General features: G+C 45.1%; 1 protein-coding gene across 4 annotated transcripts in view; it reads left to right on the top strand.

Annotated features, from left to right (window-relative positions):
- LOC106575104 (partitioning defective 3 homolog B) overlaps nucleotides 1-19,422 on the top strand; it is a 188,408-nt gene that overhangs the window by 84,115 nt on the left and 84,871 nt on the right. For all 4 annotated transcript variants that reach the window (XM_014151297.2, XM_045698766.1, XM_014151298.2 and 1 more), the window contains 4 exons: nucleotides 4,665-4,804; nucleotides 5,172-5,300; nucleotides 12,157-12,342; nucleotides 15,752-15,943. In XM_014151297.2, coding sequence (XP_014006772.2) covers nucleotides 4,665-4,804; nucleotides 5,172-5,300; nucleotides 12,157-12,342; nucleotides 15,752-15,943 — 647 coding nt within the window. The remainder of the gene's footprint in view (nucleotides 1-4,664; nucleotides 4,805-5,171; nucleotides 5,301-12,156; nucleotides 12,343-15,751; nucleotides 15,944-19,422) is intronic.

Consider the following 19,422-nt stretch of genomic DNA (forward strand, 5'->3'; position numbering starts at 1 on the left):
CCAATTTACTCAGGAGGAACCCACTAAACCCCACACAGAATGCAGGGTGAGTGGAGAGATGTCGCCCTCCATTTATTGGCACACCAAGTGACCTTATTGCGACGTGATGGGATGATGTGGGGTCATGATGATGGGGACAGGTCTGTCCATATTGAAGGAAGGCTCTGCTTTTTTGACTCCACAAAGCAAGTCCTGCAGCCTCTAATTTGATCTTATCTTGATTATTGTCCAGTCATATGATCAAGTGCTACAAAGAAAGACCTAATCTGTGTTCGAATACCCATACATAATGAGTATATAGTATATATACACTGCTCAACATAAATAATGGGAACACTTAAACAACACAATGTAACTCCAAGTCAATCACACTTCTGTGAAATCAAACTGTCCACTTAGGAAGCAACACTGATTGACAATACATTTCACATGCTGTTGTGCAAATGGAATAGACAACAGGTGTAAATTATAGGCAATAAGCAAGACACCCCCAATAAAGGAGTGGTTCAGCAGGTGGTGACCACAGACCACTTCTCAGTTCCTATGCTTCCTGGCTGATGTTTTGGTCACTTTTGAATGCTGGCGGTGCTTTCACTCTAGTGGTAGCATGAGACGGAGTCTACAACCCACACAAGTGGCTCAGGTAGTGCAGCTCATCCAGGATGGCACATCAATGCGAGCTGTGGCAAGAAGGTTTGCTGTGTCTGTCAGCGTAGTGTCCAGAGCATGGAGGCGCTACCAGGAGACAGGCCAGTACATCAGGAGACGTGGACAACCCAGCAGCAGGACCGCTACTTCCTCCTTTGTGCAAGGAGGAGCAGGAGGAGCACTGCCAGAGCCCTGCAAAATGACCTCCAGCAGGCCACAAATGTGCATGTGTCTGCTCAAACGGTCAGAAACAGACTCCATGAGGGTGGTATGAGGGCCCGACGTCCACAGGTGGGGGTTGTGCTTACAGCCCAACACCGTGCAGGACGTTTGGCATTTGCCAGAGAACACCAAGATTGGCAAATTCGCCACTGGCGCCCTGTGCTCTTCACAGATGAAAGCAGGTTCACACTGAGCATGTGACAGAGTCTGGAGACGCCGTGGAGAACGTTCTGCTGCCTGCAACATCCTCCAGCATGACCGGTTTGGTGGTGGGTCAGTCATGGTGTGGGGTGGCATTTCTTTGGGGGGCCGCACAGCCCTCCATGTGCTCGCCAGAGGTAGCCTGACTGCCATTAGGTACCGAGATGAGATCCTCAGACCCCTTGTGAGACCATATGCTGGTGCGGTTGGCCCTGGGTTCCTCCTAATGCAAGACAATGCTAGACCTCATGTTCCTGGTGTGTGTCAGCAGTTCCTGCAAGAGGAAGGCATTGATGCTATGGACTGGCCCGCCCGTTCCCCAGACCTGAATCCAATTGAGCACATCTGGGACATCATGTCTCGCTCCATCCACTAACGCCACGTTGCACCACAGACTGTCCAGGAGTTGGCGGATGCTTTAGTCCAAGTCTGGGAGGAGATCCCTCAGGAGACCATCCGCCACCTCATCAGGAGCATGCCCAGGCGTTGTAGGGAGGCCACACACACTACTGAGCCTCATTTTGACTTGTTTTAAGGACATTACATCTAAGTTGGATCAGCCTGTAGTGTGGTTTTCCACTTTAATTTTGAGTGTGACTCCAAATCCAGACATCCATGGGTTGATAAATTGGATTTCCATGGATTATTTTTGTGTGATTTTGTTGTCAGTACATTCAACTATGTAAAGAAAAAAGTATTTAATAAGATTATTTCTTTCATTCAGATCTAGGATGTGTTGTTTAAGTGTTCCCTATATTTTTTTGAGCAGTGTACTATTAGTTCATTTTAGTATACTGTAAACGAACAGTAACTTGTCAGTTGAGCGTACTTGCTCTTCACCTGTCTAGCGGAAGTTGGTGCTGTTGCTATGCAACCTCTTGCTAGCTAGTTAGCATAACAAATTACTAGTTAGACATTTTACGAATTTGGGTGTGCTCTTAAATTCAATCTGGATTGCCAGAGTGCACTTGTAAATTCAGAGTGTTTCACACTCGGAGTGCACTCTGGACGCTCAGGCGGAGTATTAGGGTTGATTGGAGCGTTCTGGCCTTACAACGGCAGTCAAGCACCCATGCTCATGTTGACTAGTTTGCTAGTTACTTCCAGACACAAATGAGACCACTCTGACCATTTTACTCACCCTAGCAGAGCTGGTTAGACAGTTTTCATGTTGTGACTGTAACTGTGATGCTGGCAGAAATGTAATTGCGCTTTTTTTTTGACGAGATTTACTGACACAGCCATATTCAACCGGTGTTGAGCGCTTGTAAATTCATTATTCTGCGCTCTGGTACACTCAGACGAGAGTGCTGTGAAATCGGAGTAGATAGCCAGAGCGAATTTACGAACGCACCCAAATGTCCATTGAGAACTACAACGACTATACCATTTAGCTACGCTAAGAATGACGGGAATAATCAGGTCAATAAACATTGGGTGGGTAGTTACTTAGCCTATAGTTAATATACTGGCAAGTTTGGTGTATAAGCAGCCAACTAACGTTAGGTATTTTGCGAACATACTGCTGTAATGATATGTGGTTCGTAAGGACAGCGTTGCTAACAAATTGTCAGCCAACACAACGTGTAAAGTAACTTATGTGAAAAGTCATTACTTTATTACATTGCTCAACATTTTCTTAACATTTGTCATAATTAGTTAAAGCAATGCATTTGTATCCGCTCTCGTACTTCGGCTGCATATTTACCACCATTTACTTCAAATCTGAAAACGATGTGAAGACACGCCCATTTCCTGAAGAATTGCATTATGGGCCCTAAAGTACGGTAATAGTTTCCTCTGCATGTATATTTCATATTTATCAAATCTAGTTTTATTTCTCACATACACATGGTTAGCAGATGTTAATGCGAGTGTAGCGAAATGCTTGTGCTTCTAATTCCGACCATGCAGTAATATCTAACAAGTAGTCTAACCTAATAATTTCACAACAACTACCTTATATACACACACAAGTGTAAAGGAATGAATAAGAATATGTACATAAAAATATATGAATGAGTGGTGGCCGAATGGCATAGGCAAGATGCAGTAGATGGTATAGAGTACAGTATATACATATGAGATGAGTAATGTAGGGTATGTAAACATTATATAAAGTGCCGTTGTTTAAAGTGGCTAGTGATACATTTATTACATACATTTTTCCATTATTAAAGTGTCTGTTGTTGAGTCAGTATGTTGGCAGCAGCCACTCAATGTTAGTGATGGCTGTTTAACAGTCTGATGGCCTTGAGATAGAAGCTGTTTTCAGTCTCTCTGTCCCCGCTTTGATGCACCTGTACTGACCTCGCCTTCTGGATGATAGCGGGGTGAACAGGCAGTGTCCTTGATGATCTTTTTGGCCTTCCTGTGCCATTGGGTGGTGTAGGTGTCCTGGAGGGCAGGTAGTTTTCCCCCGGTGCTGCGTTGTGCAGACCTCACTACCCTCTGGAGAGCCTTACGGTTGTGGGCGGAGCAGTTGCCGTACCAGGCGGTGATACAGCCCGACAGGATGCTCTCGATTGTGCATCTGTAAAAGTTTGAGTGTTTTTGGTGACAAGCCAAATTTCTTCAGCCTCCTGAGGTTGAAGAGGCGCTGCTGCGCCTTCTTCACCACGCTGTCTGTGTGGATGGACCATTTGTTTGTCCGTGATGTCTACGCCGAGGAACTTAACTTTCCACCTTCTCCACTACTGTCTCATTGATGTGGATAGGGGGCTTCGAATTTTGTACGACATCCGGGAACTTTTGCATACTAACTATATCCATACTATGACCAAAGTGTGGTTAGTATGAGTATTCTAACACCTCTCTAGTTAAGCTGCAGTTGGCCCAGAACAAAGCAGCACGTCTTGTTCTTCATTATAATCAGAGGGCTAATATTAATACTATGCATGCCAGTCTCTCTTGGCTAAGAGTTGAGGAAAGCACTTCTTGTTTTTATAAGAAACAATGTGTTGGAAATTCAAAATTCAATGCATAGTCTACACACAGCACTGACACATACACTTACCCCACCAGATATGCCACCAGGGGTCTTTTCACTGTCCCCAGATCCAGAACAAATTCAAGGAAACATACAGTATTATACAGAGCCATTATTCCATGGAACTTCCATCCATCTCCATATAGCGCAAGTGAACAGCAAACCTGGTTTTAAAAAACAAATAAAGCAACACCTCACAACGCCCCTCACCATGTCACCTACTTGTTGTGTGTATGTACTGACATATGTGGAACTGATAGATGCGCGCACACACACACTACATGTTAATGTTTTTAAATGTATGTAAATTGTAAAGTATTTTGAAAAGTCTCTTTTTCGTTTTGTTGGACCCCAGTAAGACCCCAATGGGGATCCTAATCAATCTAATCAAGGATGGGAAAGATAGTATAGCAAAGACTATCAGGATAACTGATAAAATCCCTCTGTCCCCCACTCTATCTCTCTCTTGTTTTTTAATCTCTTTTCCTCTCTCCTTCATTCTCTTTCTTTCCCTCTCTCTCTGTCCCTCTATCGTATATATTTCTCTTTCACTCCCTGTTTCTCTCTCCCCTCCCCTCCGACCCGCCCCTCTCTCGCTCTCCAGGTACTGAGGGGCTGGGTTTCACCGTGGTGACCCGGGACTCAACGGTCCATGGCCCGGGGCCCATCCTAATCAAGAACATCCTACCCCGGGGCGCCGCCATCAAAGATGGCCGCCTGCAGCCTGGCGACCGCATCCTGGAGGTGAAACAGTCATTTAACCTTTGAATTCCTTGAAAGTGCATCCTTCCTTCCTGCCATCCTTGAAGTAATGACTGATTCGGCATGATTCGATAGGTGAACTTGTCTTCCACCACATGGCATTCAATGGTCCATTCATTTCTAATCATCAGTGATTGCTTCATGGAATGGAGGAAGGAAGCACTTTTTCAAGTATTAAAACAGTGCCGTCTGTGGCTGATTAAACTAGTTGTATTTTGTTTCTGGAAGGTGGTCATTAAACTTTTTTAAATATCTAGGTGGAAGTATGTATTCTATGTATTTATGCACTGTGAAGCACATTGTGTATATACTGTACATATTTGAACTGTTTCCTGTGATGTGTGTGTAGGTGAACGATGTAGACATGACTGATCGAACTCAGGAGGAGCTGGTGGCCATGCTGCGCAGCACCAAGCAGGGGGAGTGTGTCTCTGTGGTGGTGGTCAGACAAGAGGATCTCTTCCTACCCAGAGAGCTGGTGAGAGCACCCACCTTTATCTCTCTCTAGCCACCTCCAATTGCTCTTGACTCTGCATGATCTGTGATGCAGATAGGTTACCAGGAATTTCCACCTTTCCCCTCTTTGTCTTAAAAATGTTGTTACCCCTCAAAACGTCTTTCTCTTTCTATTACTATTGAAGGGCGTTCAACCTCTTTGAACTGCCCTTTTGCCCCCTGCACGCATGCCCTCGCCTACAAACAAGCGCAGACACACACACACACACCCATTGAGGCCCAGCACACGTACCCAGCGCCCCATTCCTCTTCCTGCCCTTATCTGGGTTTGTTGACTCAGAGGCTGACAGGAAGTCACACACGCATCCCTGCGGCCTCACAGGAAGTGGCGCGTGTCGACACACACGGGTGTTAAGTGACCGTTTGGATGTGGCCAGAGACCTCTCTGACTCCTTGCTGAGTGGTGTGTTTTTACCCCCTTTATCTAAATAAGCTGCCCGTCAGCTTCCCAGGTGGTACCCTATAGCAGCGTGTGTGTGTTGGTCCTCTCCGGAAACAGCGCTCTGTCCTTGTGTGCCACTCACTACTCCTGTGATTATTCACATTATTCAATTTCCTCAACTTCAAAGCATTCAGGAGGGACAACTCTGACGCTTTGTAGTGAACGATGCATATTCACATGGAAACACGTGCACACACACACATAAACACACATGAGCACACATAAACACACATGAGCACACACACACACACACACACACACACACACACACACACACACACACGAGCACACACACACACACAGTGCTCACATTAGCCCTCATTAAAATACCCTACATTTCCACAACATCCGCTTCTTGATTTCCTCTTTTGTCTTGTTCTTTTGAACTGTCTTTATCTGGGCTGTTGAAGTTAGAGGCCCTTAAATATCAACTCCTTATCTTCTCTGCAGGCCTCTTCCTCAAAGATAGTTTGATGTCCCTCAAGCTCATGTACATGTTCACACTCACTCAAGTTCAGCAATGCTCACACACAGAACTTATGCAGACAGGCACGCGCACACACATGCACACACAATCAACCACAACTCATTCCAATACCTTAAACTTCCACATTTAGATGAAATGGTGGTCTGTTGTACAGTTGATGCATACATGTATAACACTTGTCTTCTCTCCTTATTATGCCTCAGTCACAACCCTAATACTGCAGCTGCACTCACAAAGCCCCCAACACAAAGACCCATCTCTTTAGCCTCAGAACATGACACCGGGCCTGAATACATGTTTATGAAAATTTAAAAATCCTCCCCGACCCATTCTAATGTAATTGGGTTAGCATCTCCCAGGGGCCAAGTATAGCTGTGTGTGTGTGTGCATATGTTTCTATGGGCTATAGTAGTGAAGGCCAAAACAAATAAAAGAATACATACCTAAAGGGGACCTAAAATTTCTAAATCAAATATCTAAATGATCCATGGTATGTCCCCCACCCCAACAGAACCTCTGCTGTTGGGAAGTCGAAACTGTCCATGAGCAGCTTGCGATGCCCATCAGCCTTCGTACTTTATCCACAAGAAGGCGCAATCTTGAGGCCGTATTTACTCTGTTTTGGAGAAAGAATCCCCTCTCAACGGGCACACTGGAAACAAGGACAATCAACACAATCTTTGCCAATTTTGCCCAGTCAGGGTACACCTTAGCTGAAGTCCCTTATGAGGACCTTGCGTCTTATGCGTGAGTAAAAATAGAAACACACATACCTGCCACTAATTTCCAAGCAGCTTGAGGATTTGTTAGCCTATGAAGTCTATAGTTGTAGCACATCCATTGGTATTTCCATCAATGAATAAAAAGCATTATTTTGCATAATTTTAGTTTTTTTCTCACAGACAATTTGGCCGGCAACAAATATATTTTTGTACTTTTACCCCCTTTTCTCCCCAATTTCGTGATATCCAATTGGCAGTTAGTCTTGTCCCATCGCTGCAACTGCCCTACGGACTCGGTAGAGGCGAAGGTTGAGAGCCATGTGTCCTCTGAAACACGACCCTGTCAAGCCGCCCTGCTTCTTGACACACTGCTCGCTTAACCCGGAAGCCAGACGCAGCAATGTGTCGGAGGAAACACCGTCCAACTGGGAACCAAAGTCCGCTTGCAGGTGCCTGGAGTTGGTGCCACAAGGAGTTGCTAGAGCGTGATGGGACAAGGAAATCCCCGCCGGCCAAACCCTCCCCTTAACTCGGACGACGCTGGGCCAATTGTGCGACGCCTCATGGGTCTCCCGGTCACGGCCGGCTGTCACACAGCCTGGGATCGAACCCAGGGCTGTATTGACACCAAGTTTTGTTCACTCGGGAGAACAATATATATATATATTTTTTTTTATAGACCGAAAGCCGCCATTTACTGGCTAACAGAAAACCTGGTGCGTGTGTGTGTGGACCACAGGAGAATGGTTTCTTCTATGAGCCCAAGATTAAAATATGAAAAGACCAAATGATGAGATTGCCCACGCATTTGTGTGAAGACTTTAAAATGCCAGTTAGACTCAACTACATTACAACTCACACTATTGTAATCAAATGTCCTATCCACCCTTACTTGTATGAAAGGACTGCGATCTCCGGTTTTGTGTGTGTGTGTGGTGTCCGAGCACACACACACATTGTGTTTTGATGGCAACATATATTTTCCCATGAGCTTTTAGCAGTTTGTGGAAAACTAATATATTTCACCTCTGGGCTTGTCAGCAACAAGAGGGCATAGCTTGCATGCACGTTATGTTATTCTATCCTTGTGGGGACATAAAATGAATTTTCATTCAAAATCCTTTTTTCCCTTAACCTAACCCTTACCATAACCCTAACCTAAACCTGTAGCCTAAACCCTAAAACTCAACCTAACTCTTAAACCTAACCACTAACCCCTTACCCTAACCGTAATTGTAATCTTAATTCTAACCCCTAATTTTAAAATAGCCTTTGTCCTCATGGTGACGTGTGAAATTTCCCCACGAGGGGAATTTTCCTTGTTTTACTATCCTTGTGGGGACTTTTTGGGGATTTTAGGTCCTCTCAAGGATAGAAGAACCAACCCACACATACCCTCAGAAAAGCGTCCCTCTGTTCCTTGTGGAGGAGAACACACTTTGTTAACTGCCCTGTCTTCCTCTGTGAGGTGTTGAACATAGTTGTTGACATGCAGCTCTTCAGCAGAATAACATGGTGTAGTGAGCGATGGATTGATAGCTGGATATCCTGTCATTCACACAGAGACAGAATGACTCCCACTGTGCTGTTGGAAGGGGTTAATGGCCATATCCTCGGACCTTAAAACGGTGATGCAGTTCCTACTGATGTTTCCATGTGACATTTTCCAGGCTTATGTTTAGGATGATGTCATTATTTAACCTACATACGGTACACTGAGTGTACAAAACATTAAGAACACCTGTTCTTTCCATGACCTAGACTGACCATGTGAATCCAGTTGAAAGCTATGATCCCTTATTGACGTCACTTGTTAAATCCACTTCACTCAGTATAGATGAAGGGGATGAGACAGGTTAAAGAAGGATTTTTATGTATGGTTGTAGGTGCCAAAAACTGCAACGCTGGTGGGTTTTTCACGCTCAACAGTTTCCCGTCGGTATCAAGAATGGTCCACCACTCAAAGGACATCCAGCCAACTTGACACAGCTGTGAAAAGAACTGGAGTTAACATGACGAATCCCTGGCAAATTCAGGCCCTTCTGAGGGCAAAAAGGGGGAGGGGTTCTTAATGTTTTGTACACTCAGGGTATACTGCCATCGAAATTACTGATACTTACTCATTAATATTGTTAGGGAATAGTCAGTCAAATCTCAAACTGTGTTCAATTTATACATGTGCAGAACGTGACTCCGGTTACTTAGACAATAAGAAGTAGCGAGCGGGTCCCGAAAGTGAAGCCTGGGACTATATTTAGGTGTGATCCTCGCTTTTCAAGAGAAACTTGATGATAAAACCTGATCTGGACTTGATTGTCAGTGTTTAGTTTGTCCCTCGGATTGGATTGGATGTGATGTGGATTTATGGTTGGGGAGATGGTTGGATGTGCCCTGGGCAGGATCAAGGGGTCACGTCACACAAGGCTAACCTGGAAGTGTGGTCATGAGACAGAAAGCGTAGTGGCCTTGCAGCTAGCCAGACCTGTATGTTTGGTCGTGTTTCAGAGAATTAAAACCGTGATCTATCATGGATAAATTGAGACTGACTGACTGATTTTACAAATAATATTGAGTAGTTATTTGTGATGCAAGGTGATTTTGTAGATCAATCAGTCCCGACTCGCCTTTAAAAGTGGTCCAATGCTCCAATTGTCTTTCTGTCCATCCATCCGTCTTCAGACAAGTTCAGCGTGGCGGTCACTTAATACATCTGCATACCCATCATGCATAGACCTGTCAGCGCCCCCTCTCTTCTCCACTCCACTCTGCACTTCTTTTCTCATTGTTGGATTGGCACCAGGATGGTTGTGTCCTGGATCCGTTGTAGCTAACCACTCAAGCTGACAAACACACACATGCGTGTACACACACACCATTATCCCAAACATCAGCAATTTGGCTTTCTCTCCTCCCACTACTGAGGCACAGGTACAGAGAACAGAAGAACCCAACATTACTTCCCATAATTGGCAGACTTCGTCCGTCTCCGATCAAGCGGTGGCGAGAGATATCTCATCTTAATTGAATGTCGCTCTCGTCTCTAATCTGCATCTTTGAAAGCGTCTATTCAGAAGCCCGGCTGACAAAGGAGTGTGTATTAATCGGTCTCCTTACACCCCCACCTCTTCTTCTTCCCCATGGGTAGAAAAGTTCCTTTTGTCTTCCTCGTTCCTCTGATCAGGGGTGGTCTCCCCTCCTCTTAAAGCCTGTTAACAAGCACTCGAGGAGAGACAATGAGGCGTGTTGTGCGCCAGTGGAGCCACAGGGCTCAGGAATGGAAGGGTTTGGCTCTGCCCCTAAGGAAGGTATTATGGGATATTAGTGGGGGGGGGGGATTATTTATGTGTGTGTGTGGACCACCAGGGGTGTGTGTCTCACACCGGGAGATTTAGTTGGCTGTATAAATGTGGTTTAGTCCCTTAAGAACGGTGGACATATCTGATGTGTGTGTGTTTTGAACTCCACCACACAGTGACCCAATAAGACAGCTCTTTGCATCAACAGATCAAACCAAAGACATTCATCAAAAAATGTAACGCTTCTTTAGTTGCAAAGTGCTGCTGGAATTTCTATCCCCTCACGCTGACAATGGAATATCCTGCAGCTGTTACGTCTCTTTAGATTCCACCTCTCCTCTTCCCTTCCTCTCCCTTATGGATGTGTGTCAGGGATAGAGATGCCCAAAGAGACCTGTCCATCTGTCACGTCAACTGTCAAAGTGTCTCGTCTGAGCTGGATTGCTGGATCCTTGCGTCTCACTGACTCCGTTGAATACAGACTCAACGGCGCTGCATTCAGAATGAAAGCTTCCCATCTTTACTACTCAGTGTACAATGGAGTTTCCACAATAGCTTGAGGTGATGGCGCTCCATGAGAGGGAGGCCCAGACTAGACTGCCCATTTGCCTAGGGGCTCTACTCAGGAAAAGAGAGGGTTGAGGGGGTAGGCTGAGGACCCAGGGGGGAGAACAGTGGGGCTGTTCTGTTGGCTAAACAAGGGCATCCTCAGGACTCAGGTGCATGTCACCCAACACCAGTGGGATTATAATGAGAAGCCAGTAAAGCTACACTGAGCTGCTCTTTCCTGCCTCTGTCGCTAGAGCTCTGGCCATATTGTATGGCAACCTGGGAGGTTCAAAATAAATCTGCTTCCAATAACATAAGGAATGAAGGAAAGCAGCTCAATGAGCTTTTTGATTGTAAATTGGGCAGCTGTGAAAAAAATCAATCAGACACGTCACATACACACTCTGTGTCCCTTAGTTTAAAACACACACAGTTATTGTTAACAAATGTAAACATATACAGTACACACAGTATTTTTCCTCACCTGCGTTGTTCGCTCTCCTCCTCACAGGAAAATAGGCCTGGTGACGTGAAAGAGCCTCAAAGCACCTCTTTACAGGCCTGTTTCCCTGGTGACAAAACCCCAGCACCACTTTCTTTCTCACCGCTCTGTCATAATGACAGACATTTTTCTTTTGTCTCCATTTCTTTGTCTTCCCTTTCTTTCATTTGGTAGCCAATTCTCGCTCCCCGTACCACCGGGTCATTTTGTTCACGTTAAGAGTAGGAGGAAAGAGGGGAGAGAAAAGAGGGAGCGCGAGTGAATGGCAGAGTGGGTATCTCCAGGGATGGGTTATTACTTTTAAATGATCCCCCTGTCGCCCTCCCTCCATCGCTCTCAAGAAGGATGTATAAAAAGGTTATTATGTTTCCTTTTGAAATGGCACGCGCTCTGTCTGTGCCTTTCATGTTCAAATGGAGTTGCCTCTGTCTCCCTCGTTCTCTCTTTCTCACCACCTGCTCCTTCTTGCTTCCCATCATCTTCTCCCTCTTTTTTAATTCTTCCTCCTCCCCTGTTTTTCACCACCTTGGATCCATAATGCAAATATCCCTCTTCATTTGTTTTTGTTTCTCTTTCTCCCTCAACCTCTCCCAAACCCCTTATCACCTTCTTTATTTCGTCCTCTTTTCCCGCTCTCTCTCTCTCCGTCATCCTCATTCGATGAGTTCTCACATTGATGAGGTGTTTCTCTTTCTGTGTCTGTCTATTTCACTCTCAGCATTGTATTTTTGAGTTTTTATTGACTGCACTATGCTTGTTTCAATATCAAAAGAATCTCTCTCTCTGTCCTCCTCTTCATCCTTCTCTATCCCTCTTTCAGAAAGGGGAGGAGGCAAGTCCCCTGGTGTTGGAGGATGGGCGGGAGCAGCTGATGTTCGAGGTGCCCCTGAACGACACGGGCTCGGCCGGCCTGGGCATCAGCCTCAAGGGCAACAAGTCCCGGGAGAAGGGCGAGGACCTGGGCATCTTCATCAAGTCCATCATTCATGGAGGGGCCGCCTACAAGGTACAGGAGCAGGAATGAACTATTTGATGTTGCTTCCATCTTTTTTCTATCTCACTGTTTCCGTTCTCTCAGTCTGTCTCCCTTTCTCTGTTGTCTGTCTTTTCCTCTTTCCAACTCTCGCTCAGCTTGCTCTCTATCTTGTTCTGTCTCTCTCTCTATCTCCACCCTGGTTCCCTTTCTACTGTCTCTTTCCTTCTTTCTTCCGCTCTCTCTGTGCCATCTGTTTCTCTTTACTCTGTAAACCACAACACTCAGCAGTCCTGCCCAGTCTGAAGCCCACATCTGTTTCAGTTCCCCTGACCTCTGACCCCTGGTGACCCTATTGACCTCGTCCCTCTGGCAGTGTGCTCAGACTTTTGTGGATCGGAGTAGGGGCCCTTTCTAGCATCTCCCACTGAAGGGCACACTCCATCACTGTAGTGACACTTGGAGTGGATAGATACTCTCTGAACTCCCCTGGTTCCCATCCTTTTCCACAGGTGTCCCTGTGTAAATAAGGTCTGCACTGGAACAGGGTGATGAGGTACTTAAGCGATACTAGTACATCCAAGCTTCGATGGAAGCCTCAAACTGGACTTATGAACTCTTTTCTGAGGTATTTGGTATTTATGAGGATCCCTATTTCACAGTCCCCTTTGTGCAGTAAGGTATTATTTTAGATGTTTTTTTAAATCTGGTTTAATTGCTAGCTTGAGTTACCTGGTGTGGCAGAGAGTTCCACATAGTCATGGCTCTATTTAATACTGTGTTTTTCCCAGCCTCTGTTCTGGACCTGGGGAATGTGAAGAGACCTATGGTTGCATGTCTTGTGTTGTACCGATGAGTTTCCGAACTGTGTGCCAACTGGTTGAACAGACAGTTCGCTACCTTCAACACATCAATACCTCGCACCAAGACCAATAGTGATGCTGTCAATCTCTCCTTAACTTTGCATGTTACTGACACTTGCCCTCCGTGTACATCAAGGCGTGATATGTGCTGCTTTGTTCTGGACCAAATGCGATTTACCTACAGTCCCACTCAAAAGTTTGGACACACCTACTCAGTCAAAGGATTTTCTTTATTTATACATTGTATAATAATAGTGAAGACATAAAAACTATGAAATAACATGCATGGAATCATGTACTAACCAGAAAAGGGTTAAACAAATAAATACAAATATTTTTATTTTAGTTTCTTTAAAGTAGCCACCCTTTGCATTGATGACAGCTTTGCACACTCTTGACATTCTCTCAACCAGCTTCATGAGGAATGGTTATCAAAAAGTCTTGAAGGAATTCCCACATATGCTGTGCACTTGTTGGCTGCTTTTCCCATCTCAATTGGGTGAACTCTAATGAACGTATACTCTGCAGCAGAGATAACTCTGGGTCCTCCTTTCGTGGCGGTCTTCATGAGAGCCAGTTTCATCATAGCGCTTGATGGTTTTTGCGACTGCACTTGAAAAAACGTTGAAGTTCTTGAAATGTTCTGTATTGACTGACCTTCATGTCTTAAAGCAATGATGGACTGTTGTTTCTCTTTGCTTATTTGAGCTGTTCTTGCCATAATGGACTTGGTCTTTTACCAAACAGGGCTATCTTCTGTATACCACCCCTACCTTGTCATAACTGATTGGCTCAAATGCAGAAGAAAATAAATTCCACAAAGGAACTTTTAACAAGGCACACCTGTTAATTGAAATGCATTCCAGGTGACTACCTCATGAAGCTGGTTGAGAGAATGCTAAGACTGTGCAAAGCTGTCATCACGGCAAATTTGGAGAATCTCATTTAACATATATTTTGATTTGTTTAACCCTTTTTGGTTACTTACATGATCCCATATGTGTTATTTCATAGTTTTGATGTCTTCGCTATTATTCTACAATGTAAAAAATAGTAAAAATAAAGAAACCCTTGAATGAGTAGGTGTGTCCAAACTTTTGACTGGTACTGTATGTTCCTCCACACATCTGGACAGTAATCCTGGTGCGACTGAACTAGGGCCTGTAGGACCTGTCTGGTTGATTGACATGTCAAAAAGGCAGTGCATTGCCCTATCATGGACAGACCTCTTCCAATTTTATGTTTTGACCATGACAGCTTGGCCACCACTCCCTCTATCTTCCATCTCCTCTTCTGGTTGCCTTCTCAAAGTGTTTCACTCCAACCCTTTTTTCAAAAACAATAAACAGGGAAAAGGGAAGATTGAGAGACCGAGAGAGATAAAAAAGGCAAACTTGGCACGAGAGAAAGTTGAGATATTTTAGCATAAATTGAAAGTGTGTATGTGTGGGGGGCCGAGGTGTGTATGTGCGTGTGCCTCTCTCTCTTCTTGTGTGTTGCCTGTGAGTGTTGCCTGTTGTCGCAGGCTCCCTCCCTGCGCTGTGTGTGGGAATGCTAATTAAAAACTCTAAAGAGGCTAGCTAATGAGCGTGTGCAGGGAGGGAGGGTCTCTCTCTCTGGCTGTCATAGTCTCTCTACAGGCAGCCAGGGGAGGAGAAGCCACAGCCTCACACTGAAACTGGGACCTAACCCAATTCTGACAGTGTGGAGGTGGAGGTGGGGGTGGGGGTTACTATGCTTGTGGGGACCAGAAGTCATGTAGAAGTCAGTATCCTTGTGGGGACCAGAAGTGGGGACATTTTGCTGGTCCCCACAAGGAAAGAGGGTTAGGTTTATTTATTTATACATATATTTTTTTATTTAACCTTTATTTAACTTTAGGGTTACAATTACGGTTAGGTTTAGTGTTAAGGTTAGGTTTAGGGTTAGGTTTAGGGGTTAGGAGAAATAGGATTTTAAATGGGATTCAATTGTTTAACCCCACAAGTATTGTGAAACAAACGTGTGTTTTTGCTTGTCTTTTCAGGTGTGTTTGTGCATGTGTGCTTGCTCGCACACATGTGTGATTCTCTGTGTGTGTGTGTGTGTGTGTGTGTGTGTGTGTGTGTGTGTGTGTGTGTGGTGTTGTAAGTGTGTGTGTAAGTGTGTGTGTGTGCTTCTGCTTGCCCGTACGTGGTGTGTGTGTCTTGGGAAGTGTGTGTGTGTGAGATAGGACCAGAAGGTTATTGGCGGTGTGAGAGGTCAGGGCCTGGCGGGGGCTGCTTAATGACTGAGGTCAGGGGTCAGTGGTGAATAATGGCGTGATGGAGCTGGTGGCACTAAGGATTCTTTAGTACCTCTGGCCATGTCTCTGTGTTTCAGTTTCTGTCTCTCCCTCACTCTCTCTCTCTCAGATCTACAGGTGTGTCTTGGTCTGTAGTAGCTGCTATATACAAATTATCTCCCTCTCTCTCCACCTCCTTGTCTCTCTCTCCTTCTTAATCTCTCCATGCCTCTTTATCTCCCTCTATCATTGTTCCTACCCCTCTCTTTCTCTCTCACTGCTCTCTCCACCATTTCCCACCGACTTTCCTCTCCAGGATGGCCGCCTGCGGGTCAACGACCAGCTGATTGCGGTGAACGGCGAGGCGCTGCTCGGCCGCTCCAACCACGTCGCCATGGAGACCCTACGCCACTCCATGTCCTGGGAGGGCAATGCCCGCGGCACCATCCAATTGGTGCTCCTCCGCCCCGCCCCCTCATCTGGCTCCGCCCACAACACCAACGCCCAGGTACGCTACGAACGGGACAACGATCACCGCGGTTCACTACTTCGCCGGCGAGCCTCTGACCCGAGGGGTCTCCGATACAGGCACAGATATATGCAGGGGTCAGCTCAAAGCTATACACTTAGTGATGCACGCAGGTACACAACGCAAGGGAACTTGCGTAGTCAAACACTCGGTAACATACACGAACACACGCAAGGCGCAGCTCACAGCGAGGTACAGAGCAGCACACACAGATACTCTGAAGGCCTGGCGCAGGTATACACACAGGAGAACACACACAGCTACACGGAGGACACCATGCAGAAACACACACTCGGCAATGTGCCACACAGCCACACGACAGGCAATGTAAAGAGCAACGCGCACAGGTTTAGGTCCTTAGACGACAATGTCGACAGATACACGCGGGAATGCACACGCAGTCACACACCCGACAACGTACGCAGCCACACACCCGACTGCATACGCAGCCGCACACACAACAACCCACGCAGCCGAACAACCGACAAAATACACCATTATACACGCAGCCACACACCCGACAACGTACACAGCCACACAAACCATTACACACACAGTCAAACGCAGGACAACACACGCAGTCACACACGTAGCCACTCACCCGACAACATACACATCAGCAACACACATGCCTATGCAGAGAGCATAAGGGCGCTGACAGGGGCAATGTACGGTGACTTACACAGACACGACAAAACACACAACCACTTAGACATAAACAGAAACGCACACGGATCCAACTACACACACAACCAGGACCTGATGCAACATCATCACCGCAGGCTCTCAGGAGGACTCTGAGAGAACACATACATGTTTGTGCGGATATTTACGTGTGTGTGTGTGTGTGTGTGTGTGTGTGTGTGTGTGTGTGTGTGTGTGTGTGTGTGCAGCATTAACTCTTTCCCCTGCCCAAAACTGTTCCCTCTTCCCACAATGGCCACCTTAATACAGGCAATGACTGTTAACCAACCGCTGTAACTAAAGTTCAGGAGAAAATGTCTGTGCACTACTTATCAATAATTAATTGCGTGTTATTGATCATTATTAAAAAGTTACCACTAATTTTGACGACAATAGTTGGGCACAAAAATGGCCACTGGTTGTTTCCCTGTCTTCAAATCTTTGTCTGCAATGCTACTGACAATCTGGCAATATTGCCAACATCCCTGAAACACTTTTTAAACCTATTCTATTTCTTGTGTTTTACATATTTATTTACTTTCATTATTTTTGTATTGTTCACTTGTCTCCAGACCTGTCACTCAATGTTGTGTTTATAATCTCACAAAAGTCCTTTGTTGAATAAAGAGTCTTCCTAAAGTCTACCTCTTGCATGCTGTCTGTCTGTTTCACTGTGGTGTTGGTGTGGCGATTCCTTGCTTTCTACTGGCTAGTTCTCCTGTCCTCTCTCTTCCTGGTCTTTATATACCTCACCATCTCTCTTTGGAATGATTGTTTCTATCTTTCAGTCTCTTTCTCTCTCGGGGCTTATTCTTCTCTCTTCGCTGGGTATCGTCCCTATCCCCCATACTGACCCCTTAACACACAGTCAAGTGGCTCACTCAGTCTCATCTAAACAGGGCAAAGTAATTTGGAAAACCAATTTTCCCCTTAGGGATGATCACGTTTTCTACTACGGTAGTTTACTGCGCTGTCCACTTTCTGTAAGTATATGCACTTCAGAATTCCACAGTCAGAAAAGGAAAAGCATTATATAAACGGTCTATAGCAATATGACAGCAAACGCATGACAATATAATACAGACAGACTTTCCATGCTTAGTTGTTGTTTTTTGCGCTACTACCAATTATTTACAAGGTTTTGTTACTGATTTGTACTCATTCTCAGTTAATAAAGACGGCAACGTTTGTGATGTTCTCTAGTGCAGTGGTTCCCAAACTGTGGGGCAAACTGTCTTCTTTTAAACTTACTATTGAAAGTTGTAATAGTAGAATGCACAAGGTGCAATTTGTAAATTGGGTAGTGCATCATCAGTTCCTATTGTCATGTCAGTCATTGTCAGTCTTAGAGCTACAGTTGAAATTGGATGTTTACATACACTTAGGTTGGAGTCATTTTCAACCACTCCACAAATTTCTTGTTAACAAACTATAGTTTTGGCAAGTCGGTTAGGACATCTACTTTGTGCATGACACAAGTCATTTTTCCAACAATTGTTTACAGATTATTTCACTTATAATTCACTGTATCACAATTCCAGTGGATCAGGAGTTTACATACACTAAGTTGACTGTGCCTTTAAACAGCTTGGAAAATTCCAGAAAATGATGTCATGGCTTTAGAAGCTTCTGATAGGCTAATTGACATCATTTGAGTCAATTGGAGGTGTACCTGTGGATGTATTTCAAGGCCTACCTTCAAACTCTGCCTCTTTGCTTGACATGGGAAAATCAACAGAAATCAGCTAAGACCTCAGAAAAAAAATTGTAGACCTCCACAAGTCTGGTTCATTCTTGGGAGAAATTTCCAAACACCTGAAGGTACCACGTTCATTTGTACAAACAATAGTACGCATGTATAAATGCCACGCAGCTGTCATACCGCTCAGGAAGGAGACGCGTTCTGTCTCCTAGAGATGTATGTACTTTGGTCCAAAAAGTGCAAATCAATCCCAGAACAACAGCAAAGGACCTTGTGAAGATGCTGGAGGAAACCGGTACAAAAGTATCTATATCCACAGTAAAACGAGTCCTATATCGACATAACCTGAAAGGCCGCTCAGCAAGGAAGAAGCCACTGCTCCAAAACCACCATGAAAAAGCCAGACTATGGTTTGCAACTGCACATGGGGACAAAGATCGTTTTTTTGGAGAAATGTCCTCTGGTCTGATGAAACAAAAATGTAACTGTTTGGCCATCGTTATGTTTGGAGGAAAAAAGGGGGGGGGGCTTGCAAGCCGAATAACACCATCCCAACCGTGAAACACAAGGGTGGCAGCATCATGTTGTGGGGGTGCTTTGCTGCAGGAGGGACTGGTGCACTTCACAAAATAGATGGCGTCATGAGGTAGGAAAATTATGTGGATATATTGAAGCAACATCTCAAGACATCAGTCAGGAAGTTAAAGCTTGGCCTCAAATGGGTCTTCCAAATGGACAATGACCCCAACCATACTTCCAAAGTTGTGGCAAAATGGCTTAAGGACAACAAAGTCAAGGTATTGGAGTGGCCATCACAAAGCCCTGACCTCAATCCTATAGAAGATTTGTGGGCAGAACTGAAAAAGCATGTGTGAGCAAGGAGGCCTACAACCCTGACTCAGTTACACCAGCTCTGTCAGGAGGAATGGGCCAAAATTCACCCAACTTATTGTGGGAAGCTTGTGGAAGGCTACCCGAAACATTTGACCCAAGTTAAACAATTTAAAGGCAATGCTACCAAATACTAATTGAGTGTATGTAAACTTCTGACCCACTGGGAATGTGATGAAAG

Source organism: Salmo salar, chromosome ssa17 (assembly GCF_905237065.1).
Source record: "Salmo salar chromosome ssa17, Ssal_v3.1, whole genome shotgun sequence".
Classification (NCBI taxonomy): Eukaryota; Metazoa; Chordata; class Actinopteri; order Salmoniformes; family Salmonidae; genus Salmo; species Salmo salar.